Source organism: Cataglyphis hispanica, chromosome 4 (genome assembly GCF_021464435.1).
Source record: "Cataglyphis hispanica isolate Lineage 1 chromosome 4, ULB_Chis1_1.0, whole genome shotgun sequence".
NCBI classification, from domain to species: Eukaryota; Metazoa; Arthropoda; class Insecta; order Hymenoptera; family Formicidae; genus Cataglyphis; species Cataglyphis hispanica.
This window is the reverse complement of record NC_065957.1, coordinates 5,283,521-5,309,300: the sequence shown is the minus strand read 5'-3', so window position 1 is coordinate 5,309,300 and position 25,780 is coordinate 5,283,521. Positions and strand designations below refer to the sequence as shown.

The following is a 25,780-nucleotide window of genomic DNA, read 5'->3' as shown; positions in this document are numbered from 1 at the left end:
GAGAAAATTTTGTCAATACCAGCAGATATCATATCGCGCGGATTACACATCGTAATTTCTTAAATAATCGTAATTATTCAAGGTGTTTGAGGATGAAAACGAGTTCAAGACCGCTCCGTTCTCACTTCGTAACAGCCACAGTGATACATACAGTAAATCAAAGGCGATCCAGCAACGAGTCGAGGGAGCTGCTTAGCGTATCAAGCGGGCTCGGCTCCGTTTTCAGTTTCCGATTATTTTTGGCAGCAAGCAGAGCGAGCAGAGCTCTCGCCTAAAAATGCTTATGGCCAATGACGTGCCGCTATTGGTCGCACTATGACCACGTGAACGGCCTACAGTGGAGGTTCACGAAGTCGACTAGGCTATCCACGATATTGCACAGTCAACTGCCTAAGGTCCGGTTGGCCAGTCGTAGCCAGCAAAGCTTTCTCCACAAGGTAAGCCCATCTTCTTGTGCGATCTTCTCGGTCTTCTCGGACGTTATCCTCGTCGTTGTCGACTCATCGCGAAAGTGTCCCCAAAAGGTGTCGACCGTTCTACGTTCTCCAGAAAGAGGCCTGGAGAACCTTCAGAGAATAAGAGATAAAGAGATAGAAGACTCGCAAGCTCCTCTCCTCCAGAAAATAAGTCCTTGCTATCGAATGGTTTCGCTGTTTGTGGAGAAGTTTCTGCATTCTATCGAGTGTTAGTGAGATGAGTGACTGTACGAAAGATACTTTTCAAGATTGTGACGGTTGATCCGCCCAAGGCTCTCGAGACAGTGACGGATCAGCGATCACCGACGAGCAATCGCTCGTCTTGAAAGTGACGCGAAGTTGAAAGTGATGAACGAGAGCTTCTCCCATTTATCGGTCCCAATCGATTATTGATCGATTATTTGGGATATTTCAACATAATATGTGTATATATATATATATATATATCGATATAGAAAATCTTTTCTTTTCTTTACTGTTCCCCCTTAATCTCAATCACAAAAAATTATAGAGTAGTGCCTCTATCATCAATGAATGGTGTTAAAACTTGCATCATTATTATTATTTTGCGGGATCGTCTTTCTCAATTTAAATTTTCCGACGAAAGGAATAGATTTACATTATATTCTCGCTTTAGCATAATAAAGTTTATGTAAATAACATAGCTTCCCTCAGGCGCGGCAGGTTGCCTTTTTTGCATACTTTAATGAAATTTAGCAAGTTGTCTATTTTTACGGAGCGGCTTGCCACTTTGACATCGGAGACGATACGCACGTCTCGATGTGGTAGTACGTGTCTTGGAATGGTTCGAGCGCGAGAGGAGATCTATACTTAGCGAAGGCGCGGATCGTATGTTACAAATATAAAAGGAGTCATTGCAGTATGTCGTAATAAAGATTAATGAAAAAATAAAAATTTAATTATTTCATGTCCATAAAATTTCATTATATATAAAATTTCATAATATCCCGGTTTTGATAAATTTATATTAATTTCATTGATGACGCAAGAAAATTGTCCTATTTATGCAATGCTTATTCGGATTCCACAGAGTTATACAACACTGAAATGTACAGAGATTAAAGGTAGAACATATATAAAAAATAAGCATTAATTTAAATAAATATTTTTAAGGTATTTTATTATATTACGTAATTTATAAAAAATATTTCTCTTTCTCTTTCTCTCTCTCTCTCTCTCTCTCTTTATTTACTAATCTTAACTTCAAGGCAATATAAACAGAATTATATAACATTTTAATTTTTTAATTAATCAATATAATTTTAATTTTAATTTTTTTTAATTAATCAATATAAGTTGAATAATTATTATATGAAAAAAATAAAAATAAAAAATAAAAAAGATATTTTTAAGTACCATTTCGCACAATATCCTAACGAGATCTTGTTTCATGATTGTCGGGTTACAGCGTTGCGCGACATTTCGCTTGTGACTGCGTATACAACGGTAACGTTCCTAAGTATTTTCGGAATGTGGAATGCCACTGTAGACAAGCACAATCCATCTTCTTGGATGTTTGGAGCTCTGACAACGAGCGAGCGTCGTTGGCCGCGGTGCAAGCGGCTCTTAATGTGCAATGTTATCTCCGTAATCGAATTGCACAATTTCCGGTGTGTATTGCGCGCATAGAAGTTTACCTATATAAGTTATCTGTTTTGAAACTAAGTCGTTCCCGTCTTGTATCTCGGCGGCAAGTCGATATTCCACCACCGTGGAATATTGGCACGGCGATTTCGCGACGGAAATCCGGCTAATAAGAAGTTCTCAACGAGAGAGACTCCCCCTTCGTTGATACACCTTCTCTCAGTTATCGCATCTCTTTTCAACGAAATGTCATTCCGTCGTACACATTCGAGATTCTTTCATGGCGATGTGCGCGGACTCTGGGAGCTTTCCAAGAAAGAAAACACAGATAGACACAATGTCATGCAATTGGCTATTAAATAGAAAATTTTTAAAGATCCTAAATTTTTTTATTTGATAGCTGATCATATGATATTGTATTTATATGTATTTCTTGCTGGAAAGCTCCTTCTGTCTCGCCGTTTCGACATCGAATTCAGTTGAAAGCTGATGACGGGATATCTACCGGGTCGTTGCATCCAAATTTGGATCGCGTCGACCGTATCCCGACGACGCACGACGGTGCGGAAAGTGGGGACGACCGGCGTCTATTTTCGCGCACACGTCGGATATTCTACACCGTCGTACTCTATCGCGCCTCTATCTTCTTGGACGCGTTCGACGACGAAATCTACCCACGTAGCGGCATGATTTATCGACTCCGAGAGTCACACTTCTGAGATCGATCGTATTTATCAAAAGAGACAGAGGCGCGTCACGACGATAAATTTCTTCTTCTCCGTGGATTTTCGCTATTAATATTTCCGGTCGACGCGAATGTTCAACGGCTTTCGTTCACGTCATTTCATCATTATTTTCGTCCGCTCCATTTGTAATCGTCGCACGTATTACGGAAGCGCCAAAGCGTTTACGCATATGATATAAACGAATATGCGTATACAAAAAAAAAAAGAAAAAAACCTTTACATATGTTTCGTGTAATGTAAAAAGCCGTAGCTGCGAGCGTTTATTACGCTTACGGTTTATGCAAGTTTGTATTTATTTTAATAATCAAAGAAGAGAAGAGATTCTGATGGTACGTGCTATTAATAGCGCGTGTGTCGAGAGATTTTTATCGCACGAACGCTAATGAAAAATATTTGTATCATTCCGTATTTTTTTTTTTAGGTAGACGCGTGTAACAACCAATCACCATCATGGCGGACGATGAGGTTAGGTGTGTATTTTAGTCTGCGAATTTTATCTCTTTGAAAAGAGCAACGAGGTCGAGGGAACCACATCGCATGGTTTCATGAGAGAACGCATATCGGATATTCCTTAATATTACGTATTCCTTTTCATATTGCATCGTTTCGCTGGATTTTCGACGTTGCTGATCTTCACACTTGGACCGGAAATGCTGAAACATCACGTGCCTTTTGTGTCGAATCCGTGCAGTAAAATTAGCGTAACTATCGAAAGGTATGCATTGTTTGTGCTTTCTACGATTCTCTGTGAAAGAGCATTAACATAAACTCTAGTGAAGACAGTATAGACCTTGTCGATAAAAATAGAACAGTTCCACTGAACGGTTTCACTGAATGTTCTACCACAATTCCTTCGATTTACAGTGTCGAAAAGTGTATTTGACAGATTTCAGTGCTTCAATGAAATTTTATCTTTAATGAAAGTTTATAATAAAGCAAATATCATATATATTATTAAGCAAATTAATTTTATTATTTCTCTATAAATTAAAATTCTTCTAAACTATTTTATATATGTTTATCGTAACATAATGGGAGATATTTCAATATATATGCAAAAAAGAAATCAGTCTCAAATACACGTTTCTTCATAAATAAACCGTTCTCCTACTATATTATATTTTTATGATATCAAGCTTTTATGTACAAAGCTCTGATTGTCGAGGTCTCCGAGTAGACTGAGCCTCGTTTTTCTTTTTTTTCTACTACAGTGGCATTTTGAAGCAGCTTAGTAGAAGATAGATATAGATGGTGGTCAAGGATAAACCACGCAGTTTGTGCGCCCTGAAAAAGATTTATATGCTACGTAGAATGACGAGGCGATCATAGAAGTTCGCTTCTCATCGCGATTATCCTTCCCTCGTTTTCCCTTTAGCAAGAAATTTTCCACGATTCTGTTTTCCAGCAATATCTTTTGATTCTCCATTGTTCTTTCATCTATTTTTTATTTCTGTTAAATTTTTAAATAAACAAATTATTTTTTATAATCTTTATTTCAATGACTGTATCATCGTTTCTATATAATGCCCATCTCGTGGCAGAGAATTCTTCGTTTATGCACGGCGAGATAGTTTTCTTTCGCATAATGAAGCCAATTTGCGCGACGCAAACAGCAAATGTAAAAATTAATGAAGGCTTTTAGCTCTACGCGCGGTAAGGAACATACATTTCGTATATGTCACCGTAAAATTTCCGCTCTGTAAGAACGGAAAATAATACCGGTCGCATTACGAACGACGTACCCGTTGTCTTCCGTTATATGCTCCATAGTCCGACTTTTTGTCTGATTTATCGTTACGCTCTCTCGCTCTTATTTCGGCATTATTTAACGCGATTCTTCCCGGTCGCCCCGGATCTATTCGCTTAATTTTATGTCTCCTCTTTCTTGCTACTCGAGCTATTTGTCACTCACGCTATCCTTTTATAGAGAAACAAAATCGTTCCAAATTTTCAATTGTAAAATTCACTAAGAATACTTGTAACCTTCTAGATTTGTCACAATCTCGTCTTTACCATAATAATTTATATTTCACCTGATATTTTACTCGTCTTTCTAGACCGTCTTTCGTTTTTTTCTCGTATTTTTTCTCAGTTATATTTATAAAATGATCCATCTTTTCCATCGCGGTTCGATTCGTTCATGATGGCACGAAGAAGGAGAAATTTTTTCTTTCAGACGCAAAAATACTTGATATTTGTCAGTGTATTTCGCGAAGCAAAACTCAGCACGAGTGCACTCAATGAAAAGGACGTTTACCGAAGATCGGTTAAAGAACTTCCATTTACTGATTAAAACTCTTACATGAACACACTTTTGCAGTTGGTTCGTTTTATTCGAAGTCACGAACGCTGGCTTGGCAACGTCAGGCACAAAAAAATGTCTTACTTATACTAAACTTCCTATTGATAATTACAAAGTTTTCATTATATAACATCACTTCAAAAATGTTTAATTAATTTCAATTTTATCATTGTTTAAACTCGGAATGCTACAAATTCTTAATTTCAAACCTTTTTCTACAACTAAAGATTAATGATATTCAAAAATATTTTATAATTTTAATTATTTTAGAAGATATCTAAATAACTCAAAACATTTTACGATTTTATATTATATACAACGTTACATATTAAGTAATTTTCATTATTTGCTGCGCCATCATGAGCAAATCGTTCCCTCGCAAAAGTATCCTCGCTTTTTTCAATTAAAGCTATGATCGAAGAACCATTATAGCCAAACATAGAACTCCAGAGAACGAGCACTATAAACAAACATAAAACACACCTAGGGTAAAGTAGATACCAGAGTCGCATGATTTCTGTTTTTTGATATGAAACAATATTGCGTTGTGCGCATGTTCCTCTAATGCTATATTTTCCTCTTTATAAATTTATAAGTGTTATATATCCATTATTTAATATCACAAAATGCTCGCAGCATGCACTACGTGAGTACTATACATCCGTCTGAATACCATACATCGAATGTGAATTTTGGATCAGAATTTAATATCGAGATAAATAAAAAAAAAATTTATACTTTATTCATATCTTGCAAATTGTAATTGTCAATTATTAATAGCGTTCGTGTAATAGCAAACGATATCAATTGCGACAGCACTTCTTAAGCTTATTCGTAGCTTATGTCTTAAGCTTATTTACATCGCGTGTTACTCAATAACATTTCTCTGGATGTCAAGGTTTAAAGTCACGGCTACTAAAATCACTATATGAATTCATCCTATTTTTAAATAAATTAAATTTTTAATAGAAAAAAAATGATAATATTATTTATAGTTATTTAAGTAAGTAGTAACAATAATTTTGTTTATAATAAAAACAATAAAAATGCAATATTAAAAAAATGATTGTTATTCGATTTTATAAGATTGCTGATATATTGCTGATATTTTGATTCGCAGAATCTTTCTGTAGCTATTTATAGTAATATTTCTCCTTTCATTTGTAGTTCAATCGTTCAAAGATTATGATATATTTACTGAAGAAAAATAGCGCGACTACAAATGAAGGTCATTACAAACAATCATAAACAATTCTGAATACATGAATATACGTATTAAAGATTAATTTTTTTAATTTTAAAGTCGAATGAAGCAGTTATTATTTTTTCGATATTTTATATTCTTTGTCGGCTTTGACTACAAATAAAATTATATTCTTATCACAAACAACTACAAATAAAATACTATCATTACCTATACTGAAAACTTAATTTATTAAAAATAGGATGCCCAAACTCACATATGTAAAAATTCGCCGTGTCGTTGCTTCTATGTTAAATAAATGCGGGTTGCAAATATTATTTTTATTTTCGAGATATTGTCGATAGCGAAAATATGGGCAATTTATTACAGAATGCAGAGCCAATGACGATCGAAAGCATGCGTAACATTATAAGTGGAAGGCGCGGTTGTTTGCGCAAAATGATATTATACAAGATGTTCATTAGATACGCTGTTGTAGCTCTTAACAGTGACAAAGTTATATTATTTAAGACAGCCTCCATTAGCTCTGCATTTTTATGAAACACGCGAAAATGTTTGCTACGCTAATGCTTTGTAAGATATTCCTTGATGGCGAAATCTGGAACACTAGAGATGTCAATCTCATTCTCCCTCTTTCTCTCTCTCTCTCTCTCTCTCATTGCCGTTAAGAAATATCCTTTTATACAGTCGAAAGGATCGTGTAAAAAGTGTTTCAGGTATCGCATGCATGCGACCCACGACACAGAGCGTACTAACAAGAAATATTCTCTCTCTTTCTTTTACAGAGGAAGCGCATCGAGGATGTACGTAAGAGAGGAAACTAGCTATGAGAAACATAAAGTCGCCTCTTAAAGGACGGCTACTTACCAGACGGATGAAAGGAATCCTTTCGTCGGGGAAAAGAGCTTATGCTCGTCTTATTACAAGATGAAATATATTGCAAATGTTCTAAATTAGCGATATTAGTTTTGCAAAAATAATCTGAAATAATGCGCGTATTTGTAATTTGATCACAGAAATATTTTTCAAAATAAGAAAAAGATATGTAATTAATATAATGTTTCATTTTTACATTGTATAATGAAATTTTAAGATCAGCAATAATTAGACATATAATCAATAGCATCTAGACAAAATTCTAATAATTAAATATTTTTATTAAAATTATTTCGAAAAATTATTATCATTATTTAGAAAATTTAATATTATAGTAATTATCATAAATTTTATAATTGCAACCATCTCAATTTATAATCCGTGAAAGTTTAGCTTGAAAACCGAGAGAAATGAGAGTGCGAAAAATATTAAATGAGTTAGAGTCGCGTAATATTTTTCAAATTCGTATTGCACCTCCGCGAGATGCTTCGGGATTTTCTTAGATGAAATATTTTAAGGCAGTTTTGCACGAAAAATGCAGGAAAAGAAGAGGAAACAGGCGGAGACCGAGAGGAAGAGGGCGGAGGTCCGCGCCCGCCTCGAAGAGGCTTCCAAAGCCAAGAAGGCGAAAAAGGGTTTCATGACCCCCGACAGGAAGAAGAAGCTTAGGGTAAGTCCACCAACTGTTTTTTTGCTACTTCCTTTACGAATTTCGTCACTTCGCACGACGAAGTGAGTTCGAAAACTCGCGGAATATCTTATCTCTTTAAAACTCGCGTTCACGATATGTCAACGCGAATCTCTTTCATCACATTTCATTTCTTCAAACGAACCGCCACTCTCCGTGTTAATTTAACACGTCGTGTTAGAGATTTTTTCAAAAGTACGTTTTAAATTACATCAATATCGATTGCTCATTATCGATAACCAAGTCGAGCTTCTCATTTCCGATTTTATCTCATTGCTTCGCAAACCATAATCATCTCCCACGTTATTCGAGCTGCCGCGCAATATCGGGGATAATCCTCTTTGGGTCTTTCGTGCCGATTCTCTCGCGAAATATTTCTTGTAACGGGAATTGCACATATCCGTTTCTCCATTTGCTCTCTCTCTCTCTCTCTCTCTCGTTCTCTCCTTTCCCCTATTCGCCCCCTTCGTCTTCCCAATGTTCTGTTTTCCAACCTCTGGCCGCACCGGCGCGCAGTCCGAGACTTTCCAAACTTTATCCTCGCGCCTTTTTACCTTTACTTTATGGGCACAGTCTTACATTCGCCATTCTGTTTCCATCGTCGTGCAACATCCTCCAGAACATTCAAGCGTCTCTCTTCCTCGATCTCTCTCCTTCACTCTTCCCTTGTGTCGCGAGCATTCGCATTCGCGGTACATAAAGTTTTCCGTGTGTATGCAGATTACCTCTTGGAGAATCTTTTCGCATTTGCCGGTGCAGAAATGTTATTTTCCCGCAAATCCACCAATCTCTCTTTCTCCCTTCCTTCCGCTGTGTCAATATTTGCGAACCACCGAATTTCATCCGACGTTATCTCGTTCGCTGACCAAAGAGAAATCATGTTAGCCGCATGCTTCAATCATTTCGCGAGTAAATTATGAATAGAGTATGTTACTTTTGTGAGCCAAATATCTAATAGCACAAATTAATTCATGTTTATTTTATCTTTTTATTATTATACGATCGCATACATATTTACGGATACAAGAATTAATTACTCGTTTAGCGTTGCGCTGATATTCATTTGTTTTAATAACCGTTTTAATATACGATTAAACGATCGTATAATTGAACAACTTTATATTTATTAAATGAGACAAGCATTATAATAATCCGTCTCACATCGCGTACACAATTTAAATTATTTATATGGTTTATAGCAGGCTATATCCCGAGCTTTAAATTCACATTTTCATTTAAATTATGTCAATTTCATACCATTAGGAACTGATTCGGTGAAATATTCTGCGTAAATATTCCTAGCAAAACTTTTCTCGTCCGCTTACGAAATGTTTTCCCTTACTATTCGAACTGAATCTTACAAATGTTCCATATATCTATAGTTGCTGTTGCGTAAGAAAGCCGCCGAGGAATTGAAGAAGGAACAGGAGAGAAAAGCGGCCGAGAGGCGGCGCATAATCGAGGAACGCTGCGGAAAACCGAAGAACGTCGACGATGCCAACGAAGGTACTTTGCTTCGTCACGAAATCTTACGAGAGATCGCCGAATCGCGTTTATGCTTCTTATTTTCGGACAAAGTAATTTCTCTCATTCACGTAATTCACCGAGCAAGGCTACAAATTTACCGCATCTCTATTATTAATTTCGGTTAATAATCAAAAATTATTTCACAGACGCAAGGCGTTCAAAAATAAAATATCAACTTGAATAAATTTACGCAAATCGATTTTGAGTAACTTTTAGTAATTTGAGTTTTCAAAATTTCAAATTGAATTGTATAATAATATTTAATGAGATGAAATTGCATTTATTTAGAGAATAAGAAATTTATTTTTATTAAGGTGCAATAATTGATAATACACAGAATTTATCTACAATTTTTTATAGGCCGGAATTTTGTTAATGTCATTATCGCGAACTTTATCAATTTCTTTACAGATCGTCGTTTATCTTCAATTTTCTTTTTAAGGATAAAAAAAAAAAAAAACTTGTTGAGAAGGCACGATAAATGATTCGCGATTTTCAAGAATAACTCTCTCTTGCATTGCAATTTAAGATATTTTCTGTCTTAAAACAATCTTGAATCTCTTAAGAAAGGGAAACACGATAAAGCACGATACTCGAAATACATCTCGGATGATCTGAACGTACGAATAACGCGAACATCCCCGATATGCGCGTCTTTATTTTTGCATTTTTACATATTTCTTTGTTCTGATGAACCACACACAGAGACCATAAAGCGCGTGCTGCGCGAGTACCACAATAGGATCACGGCATTGGAGGATAAAAAATTTGACATCGAATATATTGTTAAGAAGAAGGACTTTGAGGTACTTTTGAGAGAGCAACAGAACGTTTACGCGAGAACGATAACGTGCGGAATGATAACGCGACTCTCGCGATACAGTTAACGATGCTCAATGTTGCACTTGTGTAACACAGGCGATCTTGGTTCAGTTGCATATTTGCGTAGGGCGACGACGAACGTAATTAGAGCTTTGGCGGAGAGACGTACTTGGCACATTTTACATATTGGTTGTATTTAGCAATCGACAACAAATGCTCGATAAAAATAGCGATCTCTAAATAATATAAATAAAATAACGAAAGAAATAGCGCGACAAACAATTAAATTTGGCCAAGAAATAATACGATCAAAAAATTCTAGTTTTATTAAAAGAATGAAATATCGACAACTTTCATGTTTAATTTTCGACGAGAGAGTTTACGATTTCGGCTCGTCGCGTTGCGTCACTATGCTATTTTTATCAACCGATGAATAATCGTTATCGGGCAACTTCGTGAATGATTAATAGTTCTTTGCTAAAAACTTGAATCGTTCGTCGTAGCTCCCGTTTTGTAACTGGGCAAAGAACACGAGCTTCGCATTATTTCGTCGCACCGTTTCCCATTCTCACACTTTTCTTTTCTCTTTTTTGTTTTATATCTACGTAACGCACACAACACTATCGTCGATTTATTACAAGGTGTCTACTCAAATTTTGTAAAAAAAATTCCCTAAAAATTTGCTGATCTTCCAGATATTTTTGTTTCAAAATTCCAGGTAAAGAAAATATTTTTAAAAAATTTTGGCGCAATTTCATTAAAATAATTTTTTTTTTTTTATTTCACGCGTTCTCTAACGTTTTTCATTCATACAAAAAAAAAACCACTTAAATTTCAAATGCTAGATTTATAAATGTACTGAAAAAAGAAAAACTGAACAGTTTGTTAAGATAAAATTTTAACTTACATAAGAAAAAATTTTCATTTACATAACATTTTCCTTTCTTATCACAAAAAATTAAAATAAAGAATATGAACTGCATATTTTGTCAAGATATTCAATATATAAACAAAGATGTAGAGATATATGTTTATAATATATTTTGCGCACATAATTTACAACTTGGCTTATTGGTGGAATTCTATCGCTTACAATAGAAGCGAGAGTAAAATTATCAAAGAGAAAATTTTTTTTTTAAATTTCCCGAGTCCCAGAAAAGTTTCATGAAAATTCCCTGATTTTTTTTTGAGGTATAAAAAAATGTTTAGATTTTCCATGTTCTTCCAGAAAGTAGACACCCTGTTATATTACCGTCTTGTTCTTATATCGCACCATGTTCTTTTTCGCATTAATGTGCGCGCGATTTCTCTCACTGTTTTTTTCCATTTCTCTGCTCTCTCCGTTTAATCCTGTCACAAATCTGCGAACTTAACGGTGATCTAAGAACTATAGATTTATCCGCATCTTGATTATATTGTGTTAATACGGCTTGTTCCTACTCACTTTATTCTCGCACGAAACACGTCAAAATAACAGAATAACATCACTTTTGGAACATGTTAGGCATTGGATTACAATCAATTATTATACACTGCTTCACAACATGCACTATATAGTATCTTTATTGATTTTTATCATTTAAAATACGTGTCGTTTGATGCTTGTTTCGTTTTTGTGAAGTATTGTATAAACATTTCTTACTATACGGCATTAGTTTTTATCTATGCGCGAATATCTACATCATCTCATCTAGATTTAAGATTGTTTCAAATTTCGCAATGACATCTCGAAAGGTGGTTTAAAAGCGCGCTTTCATCACTGGAAACTTGAGACAGTCTTCACGTCACTGCAGGACAACAGTACTTTATAACATTTTGATTTAGCTTTCACACCAACTTCATCCCCGACTCCTTCCCGTCCTCATACTTTATCTATCGCTCGTTCAAGTCATCTGCGCGAAATAGCTTTCGTATTTGTCGCGTTCGCGAAGTTACAATATATTTTACAATATACTTTTACGACAGAAGCTGTTGTAACACATAGGAATATATATGACGTCTATGATGTGAGAGGTAAATGGATTAATTCGCGATACACAATGGACATTTAAGCCTTTTAAATGGCATCTAGCTACGAGAAGACTTTTTCAAGAAGTGACTTGAATTTTAACAGCTACCCTGAAGTCCATTCTCAACCAGTATCATAAGAGGATCAACATTCTCGAAGGGGAGAAGTACGACCTTGAATACGAAGTCGCCAAGAAGGATCTGGAGGTCGAAAAAGTTTTTTTTCGTGACAAACAAAGAGATGAGCGCGACGCTGCGATTAACGCCATACAAATACTCTTTCCTGTCTTTCGTTCATTTTTTTTTTTCTTTGTCACACTGCGCGAAGTACAGTATCTCGCTGTATCTAGCGACTGTTCCGATTTGCATAAGCTGTTACGTTAATAATAATTAGGCGTAGATATCGAAAGGCTGAGTATTTTCCTAGCAGCTTTAACGTATAGCATCCCACGCGACTCGTAGAATCGCTCAACGTAGAATTGTCTCAGTAATGTTATTTTATTGCAGACGTATGTGCGAGTAGACATAATTTTGTTCATTTACTTGACATCACCAAATCAGACCTTTCAACACCCCCTATCTCTCACCCCACAATTTCTTCCCGTCGAATTTCCTCCATTTCCCACTTGCCTCCCTTGTCGGGTTAACGATCACGCGATTGTCAGCTTCGTGCTTCTCGCTTCCAACGCGAAAGACTCATTTCTTTTCTATTTCCTCCATAATAATTTCATTTCCTCACAAATAATCCTTTGTAGCGAAAATGTAAAAGTTATTACAGAAAATCGCAGATCGTCCATTACATACATCATTTTTTTCATCACGTCGTTAAACATCCAAGTTTATCTGCAAGAGATATTACGAAGCAATTTATTGATATTGATATGCTAAAAAATAATAACAAATTATATAAATTAAATGTTATATAAAAATTATTATTATTATCATATTAATATCAATGAATTGGATAATAGTATTTTAAGTATCTATTATATACAAAATATATATAATATTAAAAATAAGAAAAATATATATATATATATATATATATATATATATTTTCTTATTTTTTAAACTATATAATTTCGATATTCGATCGCGAATTGATTTTTAAAACAATCGACGGAGAGTAAGGACGACGAAACATGCTCAGCAGACTCCAATTTGCCCTTTTTCCATTAACTTTTTGTTCTTTTAGCCGAGTTGCAGACGATCTGTTCGGCATATTGGAACAGAATATACTCACTCGAGGGCGATAAGTATGACCTCGAGAGGCAAATTAGGTTGAAACAGATGGAGGTAATTACGATCGGTTTGCCTAAAAAAGAGAGAGCCTATCGAGTCACTTGCATATATTCTTTTTGTCAAACTTTTACTCCCTCTTCCCCATTCTCCTCCCCTCTTTATTCACGTGATTTTTTAATTCCGCCACGTGCTTGACCGAGCGACACCCTTGGTCGAACGGTTCTCGAAGGATTTTCTAGTTGACGGGTCTTTGAACCTTCGGTTCGAGCACGTTTGCACGTCTCTCAGATAGGGAAATGCCGCGAGACACTAATGTTCCAAACTCTCTATGAGACTTTGAGGACAGTTTGCCGGAACGTAACCAACATTAACTTATCCGCATCGCCGCAACGGATCGTAACGTCAATGAGCCTCTTGTTTCTATTTTTATTTGCGCCCTCCGTCGTCCCTATTGCAATTAGATACACGAATACTTTGTAGGAGAACTCGAGCGGTATCGCTTGTCCGCGATTGATCGTGATGATTTTGTGCACTTCTCTCATTCGTGCGGCGCTTCCAACATATTTGGGATAGTCCGGGACGTGCGAATCGTCGAAGATCGAAGTTTCGAAGGCGGCGACGCCATGTATCCTCGCGATATTACAATCCCCGTCGACGACAGGGCGATTTTCGATGAAAAGGAGAAATTTCGGAGCGACGACCGTCGACGGCCGAGCTGGGGAAAACTCTGATTTTCTCGACGCGCGATTAGGCATTCGAGCGCCGCGCAACTTTTATTATCGCACACGTGGAGCGAGAGAGGGACCGCCAATTTACTCGGATCGGAGATTTCGGAAGTTTTGCTTATTGCGGAATCGTGGGCTGTCTCATTGAGATTCTAGCATCGCGTCCGTGTACTATTAGTATTCGAGCCACGCGGTTTATATTCGCCGTTAAAATATGTAAAGCTGACTTCCGTTAGATGCCGTACATACAAAACAAAAAGAATTATCCCGATACCGTGTAATATTTACTTATTCAGGAAATGATTACGTAATTGTTTCGCGTATCGTAGATTGCAATTATATATAGATGTCCGACGATTTTCCAGTAAATTTGTACAAGTAGCTATTGGTTATATATACTTTATGCATTTCAAAAATCAAGTTTTTGCACGTGCCGTTGAATTCAATCAAGATTTACCTTCTCAGTTAAATGTGATTATTTCAACAATTTTTATTTTTCGCGACGATTCATACAAAGGCCGTTACACGTGTGGCGTGTGATCGATGACACGCGAGAGCTGTCTGTCTCTCACTCCGCTTGTGCCCCACTGCCTAAGCTGCCAGAAAAGCAAACATATCGAGGAACTAAAGATTTCTGAGAGACTCTCCGTATTCTTTGTAGAGGAGTTGAAGAAGATTTGCCAAATGTATTACGACCGCGTCTACCTTTGTGAGGGTCAGAAGTGGGATTTGGAGCGTGAAGTTCGGAAAAGGGACTACGAGGTACAGGAAAAGTGAAAAGCACAGCGACAACGGTGAACAATGCGAGGAGAAAAAGAGCAACTGTCAGATCGCACGTCTTTTTTTGATCATTTCCATCCCCGCCGACCTACGCGTGTTGGACAATATAAGGGCATCAAGCCTTTCTCCCCCGTCCCCGTCTCTCTCTTCGCGTTGTTTCTCCGCTCATCCCTCTTTCTGTATATATACGTTTCTCTTCCGATTTGTTGTTCTCTCTTTCACGATGTTTTTCTTGGAGAAAAACTCGCCGCGCGAATGCAAATTTGCTCCGGGGCGCGCAAACCATTGGAAAAAGTTTCCACGAATGGAAACGCACGTGAGAGAATCTTTGACGATGACAACGTTTTGCCATCCCTGTGGATCTTTGTAATCTTGATCAGTCCTGCCTCGATAATCTAAACGACGATCTATTCGTTCTTTTTTTTTTTTTTTTATTGCGATCCTTTTGCAACACGCGCAATGGAACGAATGGAGCGAATAACAACGAAAAGAATTTCTCTTTTTTCTCGTGGATATGAAGTGCCGCAACACGGTGAACATTTTTTTCACCGATCACATATTTTTATTCTATTCTATTTTTCTTCCGCTCTCTCTCTCTCTCTCTCTTTCTCTTTCTCTATCTATCTTTTTTTCATCGCGGAACGTGCCGTGAATCTATTTATATACAGTTTTTAATTTTTCTATCGTCTGTTATCACTGTCTGGCTAAATGCACACTGTATCCACTCGCTCTCTCTTTCTCTCTCTCTTTTTCTTATAACGTGTCTTGTCAAGTCTATACTGTCTTTCTATTATCTAACCATAACGCAACTATATCTCTCTGAGCTTTTTACTAACTTGCCAACGAAAATAAAAAAAAAAGCTTTATTCTCGAGTCAGGGCTGGGCAAGCTTATAGAGAAGACGCCGATTTTGTTATGTACTCTCATTCGCATACTTTCTCGAGTTTTCCAGCATAATCGTCCGCATATAAATTTACGCAATTGACGATTGCAGTTTGAGATCGTAAACGTTGCGTTTCGCGCACCGAGAAAAATGATCGTGAAACGAGAAGGGCGCACGATTTCGCAGTGATAGATTTGTTGCCAAAAAACACTACGCAATCTCGAAGAAAACATAGTACCCACAGGGATCATCGAGAAAAAATCCTCCTTTAGTCTCAATTAGTCTCACGCGAGACTAAACTGACACTGTGTGCCTGAGACTACGCGCGCGTGTGTGCGCGTGTGCGTGCGTGCGTAGATGTGCGGTGCAAAATCAAAAAGAAAAATGAAAGAAAAAAGAAAAAACAATAATAGAATAAAAAAAAAAAAAACGCAAATTGTTGCAATTTTTACGGTGTCTTCATCTTATCTCTTATGCTTCATGTCTCTCTCTCTCTCTCCTTTTTTTTATACGTACAGTTTTTCTCTCTGTGTCTCTCTCTCTCTCTCTCTCTCTCTCTTTTACTTACACCGCCCCGGTTATCTCTTTAACACTCTGTACGTCTCATAGCACGAATATGTGTTATTTCTACCAAATCCAAACAAACTTGCTTCACTGCGCATGCATGGCTTTTCTAACTAATAAACTGTTTAAGATATGCGATATATATGTACAGAATGGACGCTGGTTAATTAGCGCTTGGATACGGTAACAGGATTGATAAACCGGGTGAATACCTTCATTATCGTATTGATTAATTTTGTGTAATTGAGAACTTGATCGATCACTACCTGATATTTCGGAGCTTTACGTGATTGACGATAGATTCGTATTCTGCTGAAATATCCATTGCCGGAATCATGTATCATGCCACGTAAATTAATCGCCAAACAAGCTCTCTCTATCTCTCTTGTTTTATAATATTCAGAAACTGAATGCATAATTAGATAATATTTACGTTAATTGATATGGTAAATTAATACAGTAAATTAATACAAATTATTCTTTTTTTTTTTAACTTTTTTATCTTCAACATTTCTGTAAATCATGTTTATTTCAGAATCTTTTACAGAATTAATTTAAATGCGAATTAATTTAAATTGTCTCGACTTTAAAGAGAAGAAATATATTCATAACTTTAATTGGAATACCAATTAAATTATCATTGTGAATAGCTTGAGTCGATTTTCAGATTAAATATATATAAATTAACAGTATACATATATATATATACAAAATAAGCGCTTATATAATGACTCTAACTTTTCTATTAATTTCTTCCCAATATATAAATACAATTAAAATCAGTAAACTTTATTTGGGACCATAAATCAATCGAGTGAATGGAATTTAATTTATGTTTATCATAATTAGCATATCACGTACTTTTCTAGCAGCGCGATAAGAAGTATGGCACTTCATATTCGTCGCGAAGAAAGAAAAACAATTTCATATAAATCGCACATGTTTTTATTTGATTATTCTTAACGTTTAAACAACCGTGAGAATTTTCACCGTGATATATAAAACGCGACATTTATCATTAACGTAGTTTTGAAAAAAAAAAATATATATATATATATATATATCGCGCGTATCCAAAGTACATCATAGATTATTTAAACTCCTTCGTAAAAACATAATCGTTTTGCGATACTGCAAGATCGCATCGAGAAAAGCATTAGCTGACAGTGGATACATACATAGATACTCGGCAAATCATTTTCTTCGGAAAACGATTATACCTCCATAGACCCCCCCAAAGTTGGTTGTTTATCTCTTCCTATCACGTTTTTCTTTTCTTCTCCATTTATAACTCTCACAAAGGTGGACTGGCTCGAAAACGGATTAAAAGATCACGAGACCGAAGTGCCATGCTGTGAAAATCTTCAGGCCGCAAAACTTTCCTCTTGTCTTTTTTTTTTTTCCCTCCCCCCTTTTTGTTCGATTAATCGAATCCAGCCCTCGCCCGTTCGATTGATCTTTGTGAGGTGGATAGTAAATGTGTATTACGAAATTTTCGACTCGCGAGAGAGACGTTGGAGTGAAACACGTACAGGCGTCTACGATGTCTTTAAAGCGAAGCGAAATTGATTTTGCACCGACTCGCACGCACCGCCGACTGTCAGTGTCCTCTTGCCATGGTGTTCAATTAGGCTGTAAATAGCGGATTCGTCTTGGCAGAACTCTGTTCTCCTTTCGCGACAAGATTGTCGAAAGAAAATTATGTTTCTCTCATTATTTTAGAATTTGCTATAAATCTGTTTTGCCAAATTTTGAGTTATTCTGCATTTAAATATATTTACGCAATGCACCGTGAGATTCGATAGCAATAACTATTCTACATTTTAAATGATCTCCATGTGTTCACATTGCTACTTTGAAAATGAATGTTATTGTTATTATGAGATAATTGAAGCGTATTATACCAAAAGCATATCATTATCAAACATAAAATAGCCAATGAACTCGACCAAGTATCGATTTCAAGAGTTAGTTTCACGCTTCGAGTGAGAGGAACAGAGCTCTGGCAGTCTAGAAAACGGATTGTAGTGGATTTTGTAATTTTTTTCTCATCATCACGGCGGACGAAACGGCTGATCGTGACCAGCCGGTCCCCTGATTGGCCAAAATGAAATTCACACCCCATCGTATCCAATCTCTCACTTCTCTTTCTCTCTCTCTCTCTTTCTCTCTTTTGTCGTTCCCGCGTTCGTTTCTTTTCTTGTATAACTCTTGCACGAAGTGAAGAATAAGAAAAAGAAGGATATACAAAAAAAAAAAATAGTCAAACGATTTTTAAGAAGAAAGGGAGAGAATCCGACAAGTAGTTTTAGAATAAAACTTTGCTCCTGAGAAAGCTGTTCCAGAAAAGTAGAATAATCAGTAAAAGCGCTGTTTTCAGAAACGAAGATTTTATACGATGGCGACTACGGTGATACGAATCAACTGGAAATTGCATTTAGATTTAATCTGTTCCGGGATTCTGCATATGTAATGCAATAAATCCGACGATTTCTCTATGTCTTGCATGAGTTTCTGCGACGAATTCTACAGATATTCACCCAATCTTGTGGAACTGTTTCCACAGGATATTGTAACAGGTCAATATATTATGTTTTCCGCCAGATATAAAAATCGAACCTTTATTGCTATAATAGTCTGTACGAAACTTTTTACTATCGCTATAAAACCGCAATTTTATATATATATATCGTGCATTCTTCCTTTTTTTTTTTCTTTTTATCGCGAAGCTGAGTAAAATAATTAACTGCAATATTTCAATCGCGATAATAACTGAAACGTGATAAAAAGTTATTTCATCGTACAATTATTTTGTTTACATGTAAATTCTTGTCGGTAATACAATTCGACTAATATAATTCTGCTTTTTACTTTCCGATTAAATTGTTCTTGCAATACATATCGTATCATGATAGAAAACACTCCTCCTCTTTCTCAATAGATTTTTTGTTATTATTTACTCTACACGATTCCCGGTTCTCTTCTCTCATTTTTCCGCTATCATCCGTCCATTTCTCATTGCGGAACCGCTCCTCTATTACCAAACCATTGCCATCATTCGCTATTGTAGTTAATCCGCAAGCCAATTTACTGTCAATCTCGATTCGTCGAGTGGCTCGCTAGCTGAATATCTGCGCGCTTGCGGCTCAACGTGTGTAAATTCCCTTGTCTCTTTCTCTCTTGCCTGCTTTTGCCACGCAGGACGCATGCCAATACGATTTGATTTGCTCGTTTATTGGTTTTTTTTTTGGATTAACCGTTTGTGGCTGGATTATCATGTCGTTCACATGAATCCACTAATCCGCGTTTTTCTCTACAATGCTTTTTTTACCGTTTACACGAATCGTTTTATTGTACAACTTTCTTTCTGTTTCGAAGAAAAACTTTCCTTTTTAAATCCAAAAGTTTAGATATCTCGAATATTTTTCTTTTGTTGAATACATTTGTGAATACTGTCGCATTGCAAATAGATATCACCTCGCGTAGATATTCGAAATAGTTAACTCTCTTCCTTTACTTTATTAAAAACGTTAAAAGGATAGATTGCTAAATACGCATGAGTAAATTATATCACAATGTCGAATATAATAGAGATGTTAATAACAATATTCAATACGTGCAGATCGCGGACTTGAACAGCCAGGTCAACGATCTCCGAGGTAAATTGTAAGTATCCCCTCTTTTTTATAAATTATTAATTTATTATAATTAATTTTTATATCGTATAAAAATAAATTATTAATTTATTATAATTATTATATATTAATTTATATCGTATAAAAAATAAAAGTTATTTTTTTATCAATATATGTTATTGTCGGAATTATCGAGACTCGCGAATATATTTTCTTTTATAATTTTTTATTAATTTCACTACATTTCACTATAGCATGAAACCGACCCTGAAGAAGGTGTCCAAGTACGAGAACAAGTTCGCCAAGCTCCAGAAGAAAGCCGCTGAATTTAATTTCCGTAATCAACTGAAGCAAGTCAAGAAGAAGGAATTCACCTTGGAAGAAGAAGACAAGGAGGTAAGGACAACCGTTTTCAATAGAATTTTCGCGTCTAGGAGACGTGAATATTTTTTTGCTAAATTATTTTTTTCCTGCCCGTCAAAGGTCTATTCAAAGCGTTCTTTAAATTTATCAAAAAAGAAAAAATTATGCACACGGAAGTACAAGCTGAAATTTTCTTTTTGCATTTATATGTATATTTCGAAATGTACGCTTCGATTTTCATCTTGAATTCGTTTATTTGTATATTTATCGTGTACGTCTTGTATTTCTGCGGATTTAATTTTAATTGATAAATTCACATCAACATTTTTGAATTTTGCAAGGAACGCTACTTTTTACAGCCATAGGACGGGTAGGCGTGCAGGCGTATAACAGGTGTTTTAAACCAACAAAAAAAAATAAAACAGTTTTTGTGACCCTGGTTTTCTTTTTGTGTATAAAACCCAATTGGCAGGTTTTCTTCGTATTAATAATTTTTTGTTCATTGTCCAATTTAGGAGATCCGCATTATACATACTCTTGTTTGCATTTCGATATTATTGCCGTAACATTTATCATGATATATTTCTCTGGAGCATTATTTTATATCGATTAATTTAAAAGCTAAATTTCCCGAAAATCTCGGGAAATATAACCACACGGTAATTAAACATCGATTCATCGAACCGCGATACTTTCAATTAAATATATGAGAGAGATGTCATTTCGAAGCCGTCAAATTTATGCGAATTCATTAAGCGCAAATTATATGATCATGATAACTGATGACCGCAATAGTTTAAACAAAAAAAAAAAAATAAATAAATAAAAAACAAAACTGACACATAGACGAGTATTTTTTTCTCGTCGCGCGATCTCCTCAAAAGGACCATCTGTAAATCCTTTCTCGTATATGTATAGTAGTAGTAGTGGTAGTTGACTAGGCAATTTGTGTTGTTCTTCACAGCCCAAGAAGTCCGAGAAAGCAGAGTGGCAGACCAAGAAGTAGATTTAATATAAGAAAGTAAACCAGTTTGAGTGCGAAATCTCAATAAAGCGCAGATTGTTATGACAAAACAAAAGAAAAAAAAATCGAACAAAACAAAGGAAAAAAATCAAACTTCTTCACACATACACGCACATCCATGCACACATACGAGGAGACACTAACACGATCGCGTTTTTACAATCGACTTGACACGCGCTCGCGCGAAAACAACCGCGAAAAAGCGAACAGGAGAGAAGTAAAAAAAAAATGCACGTAAAACACTTTTGATACCGTTTCTATCGACGTCTCGCGTGTTCGCCAGCGCGTTTTCGTAGTCACGTTCGTTTGAATTGTTGGCAAACTAGTTCGTTAGCGCCGCGGAACAAATTAACGAGTGAGGACTGAAAATTGCGCGAACAATCCTAGGAGTTATAGTCGATATTTGATTATATTCCTCTTCCGGAGGAATATACGGTCAAAACGAGCGATGTAGAGAGAAGTTGAGAGATTCTGCGTCAATATACATATATTCACGTACAATTATTATAAATAAAAATGATGAGTTATGGCAATAAGCAAGAGAGCGCATGTGAATAAGTCAGATGTTTTCCTCGTACGGCCGATTCCTTCGTCATGATATATTTTATCGATAAATTGTTACTCTTGTCTCTCTCTCGTTTTCTATTTTTTTTTCCCTTGTTTTTACGGTTTATTTTCTTTCCATCTGTGGAATTTCTCACTTCGACAGATCTTGATTTTTATTTTCCCTTCCTTTTGTCTTTGCATCTATTGGATGTGAAACTCGATAACTCAAACTGACCCAATTCCCGATTCTTTTCGTTCTACGTAATGGAAACGCGATGGAACTACGTTTGAGAATGTTAACGCGATCATAGTATTTTTTGCAATACACACACATATATATATATTATGTAAAATCAGATACGATTTTCGCTCCTCTCGGCGGGCTCGTATTTTCGTGTCGCGTGATAAGAGAAATTCTTTTACGACGATGTTACGCGAGCGCATATTTTAAATATTCGATAAGGAAAAAGGTCAGGGGTTATCGGGAATCGTACCATTTCTTTCTCTCTCTTTTTCTCCTCTCGTAAAACTTCACTAATTCGCCTTTCTCTGAAACATCGTTAATTTCCTTTATCTCGCTCTTTTTCTCCGACATATCGCGGCGATTATTGTCTAATTTGTTTCTGATATTCGTATCGTTTTTTTTTTAATCTTCGTGTTTTTGTAATCTTCCGCTCTAATTACGTAAAAATCTTCGCAATAGCGTAACCCCAGCACAAAATAGATAAAATATAAAGTTAAAAGGGTCATACAAAAAAAGGTGAGAATGGCTTGTGAAGTATATTTGAAGCTGACAGTTCTTCACTTTTATTTCGTACATAATGGCAGAAGCGCTTTACTCACACATACATGCCTGGCCACACACACTCGCGTTTTTCTACTCTTTACCATCTAATTATACTGTTGCCTTCCGTTTTTCCGCACACTCGCCTCGTTTATCTTCTGTTCGCACGTGTTAATTGCCGCGCACTTTCTCACGCAAAATCGTTCATCCGGCAAATCGCGTGCTATGCAAAAAACGTTAAAGAAAAAGTAAATAGAATGAGAAATACCAGCTCGCCTGAAAAAGAAAGAAATTGAAACACGCACTCTCTAAAACTAAAGTTTCGTTTGATTACGCAATTGAAGCTCTTTTGCAGCTTGCCTTATCGCCGTCATTCGGCTGCCATGCTTCCAGGCTGTAAATGTGTAGAAATTGTTGTTCCGTCTTTGTTTGTTTACAATCGTGCACGCATTTTGACATATTAAAAAACTCTCTTTCATTATATTTTCCGAATTTACGATAAATAAATAATTTAAAAATATTTTCGCAACGATCAATGTGCGTGTGTCGATTACGATGTCGATCATGATTTACGATGTAAATCACGAACGATGCCTTACTTATTAAACAATATTTAAATATAATGTGTATATTAAATCCTTAATCAATGTCCATGTCTTATCCGTTAACTAATAATGTTGCTCTTGCATTATGTTCGCAGAACGCGTCAAAAGATAAGGTAAAATTTTAACAGCCAACTTGTAGCTCGATATGCATGCGTGGAAAAGAATGACGTATGTGATTGATGGGAATAGATAGGAGAATGAATAGATTATATGTGCGTGTATATGGAGGAATAGGATTCAGAAAAAGCTTTCTTTGTTCTTAGCGTTCGTAGTTACGCAGCATTCAATGCAAATTATTCTTTAATATTTTATTTCTTCAATATTTTGTATTCGTGATTTTTTCGCGATTTTAGGCGCATTGCTCCGAAAATTTGCAACGATGCTGCCATTGTCTTAGTTTTACCATTTCGATGTTTTTTTATTCATTTTATTTCGAAGGCTAGTACAGCTTGTCTCTTTTTATTTTTATTAACAATCCGCACGGCTTTGTAGATACTTCAGATAGAGTGCAGTGTCCGACGACGTTTACGAAAACGTCGAGGGAATTTTTACGGTAGTAAAGGATACACGGGATTGGCGATCCTTGCCAGATGGCACAAAAATTCGCGATTGGACAATGTATGGCGACGCAATCCACGACAACAATCACGAAGCAATTTTTATTTAAATCATTCTCGTAAATTTTTGACAAATACAGCCCTCCCGATTAAATAGCCCATTTTTCGAAACTTTTTGAACCCCCAGCACTGTTGTCCCTGCTTTGCGTTCACCCCGACACTGCTAATCAGTGTGCTAGAATCTAATCTTGAAAATGTGTAACGAGATTTCCATGTATTTGATCGCAATATTTCCTCGATTTTGCAGAAGAAACCGGACTGGTCGAAGAAGGGCGACGAAAAGAAGGTAAAGGAGGAAGAAGCGGCATCGACACCGGTGGAAGCATGAGACAAATGAAAATGTTCCCGCGAGAGACACGCAGGATCATCTGTCCGTCATCGTCAATAACCGCTCGATGCAGGAACTCCAATAAACTTCCTCTTATATTTTTTAACTATCGATTCATTAATTTAATATGTCCTACTGTCATGAGTTGCACGCAAAAATCTTGCCCGTCTGTCTGTCCGTTATGATTGACATCCTAGATTGTATCAAAATCTTTTGACATTCAATATCCGAACCGTGGCTTTATTCCCTATCAAGTCTTTTTTATGGATGTGATGTATCTATTTTTTTAAATAGACCTTGTAAATTGCTGTAGACCTCTTGTTGCGTGCAAGATATATATAAAAATAATGAAATTTGTCTTTCTATAAACCGAATGAAAAAAGAAGGATCTAATTGTAAAGAGAATAACGGGGGGGAAATGTGTTACTTAAGGTTTATTGTAAAGCAAAATATTTAACGATACTTAAAACCTCTGTGTGTGATCATTTTCCCATGTTTTTTTCATATTTCCTTTCATATGTCATTTGTAAAAGAATCTTGTCTTAACCTTTGATGATTTAACGTATAACAAAATTATATGCAAATGTTTTTTTTATATACGATAATATAATTGTTATCATATCATTACAGTGTTTACGCATTTTTCAAATAGATAATGTAATAGAAAAATTGATTAACTTTTTTTTTTAATTATATAATTATAAAAAAAGACAAATTTTTTACTTCAGCTTTATTTAAAAAAAAAATAATAATTAATTTTTAAAATTTTTAGTTGATTAAATATGTCTGATGCAATTTAAAGCAATAGTATAATATAATTTAATTAAAAATATTCAGTTTTCTTGTCATATATTTTAAGTCTTAATAATTTTTATTTATAAAAAAATATCTGAATACGTTAATAGCATATCATGTTATCAAAAAATTCATACTGAAGTTTTTAATCGTTCTTACAACATTAATCGATAAAAATAACACTGAAAGCTCTTTAATTTGTAGAGAGAAGCTAATATCTAGAAATATACGGTAAGTATATCACTAACCGGATTTCGCTTAATAACCATTCGCTATTGAGTGACGCTTTCGACACAGCTTCATCACGTTCGCTATAATACACACACTCTTATATGCTTTGACAGTTTTAATCTACTTAATTGATTTACGAATCCGTTTATTTCTCTCCACTTTCAAAAAGTCCTTCTGTAGTATTTAAAACGAAATCTGTATCAGCAATAATTTTGATCGACAACTAGTTTCCAATTTAGCATTTCAATATTTTATTAAATTAAATTTTTAACATTTATTTACTTTTTATAAAAAATTTCCACAACTATTATATCTTTGCCTTCTTATTTCTATTTGACAATCAAAAATATTTGAGATATAAATTAGAATTAAAAAAATTTTTTTTTTATATTTATTCAACGCTTG

At 35.6% G+C, this 25,780-nt stretch overlaps 1 protein-coding gene across 14 annotated transcripts; it reads left to right on the top strand.

The window, feature by feature from the left end:
* The first annotated feature begins 287 nt into the window (after positions 1–287).
* LOC126849365 (troponin I) lies at positions 288–24,818 on the top strand. 14 transcript variants are annotated; one of them, XM_050591123.1, is made up of 9 exons: positions 289–437; positions 3,249–3,292; positions 7,119–7,136; positions 7,751–7,879; positions 9,280–9,403; positions 10,130–10,230; positions 20,070–20,113; positions 20,337–20,478; positions 24,269–24,818. In XM_050591123.1, exons 2-9 carry the CDS (start codon positions 3,278–3,280, stop codon positions 24,347–24,349), a joined length of 654 nt encoding a protein of 217 aa, XP_050447080.1. In that variant the 5' UTR covers positions 289–437; positions 3,249–3,277; the 3' UTR covers positions 24,350–24,818. The 14 variants fall into 14 exon arrangements, with proteins under 14 accessions (XP_050447094.1, XP_050447080.1, XP_050447086.1 ...); XM_050591133.1 differs by lacking the exons at positions 10,130–10,230; positions 24,269–24,818 and adding exons at positions 14,882–14,982; positions 21,410–23,517 and having other exon boundaries at positions 290–437; XM_050591125.1 differs by lacking the exon at positions 10,130–10,230 and adding an exon at positions 13,449–13,549 and having other exon boundaries at positions 291–437.
* Positions 24,819–25,780: the final 962 nt, after the last annotated feature.

Coding starts and splice junctions, on each gene's coding strand:
- LOC126849365 (XM_050591123.1), top strand. Junction 20,114..20,336: donor AACGATCTCCGAGGTAAATT/GTAAGTATCCCC, acceptor ATTTCACTATAG/CATGAAACCGACCCTGAAGA. Junction 20,479..24,268: donor TGGAAGAAGAAGACAAGGAG/GTAAGGACAACC, acceptor TCGATTTTGCAG/AAGAAACCGGACTGGTCGAA.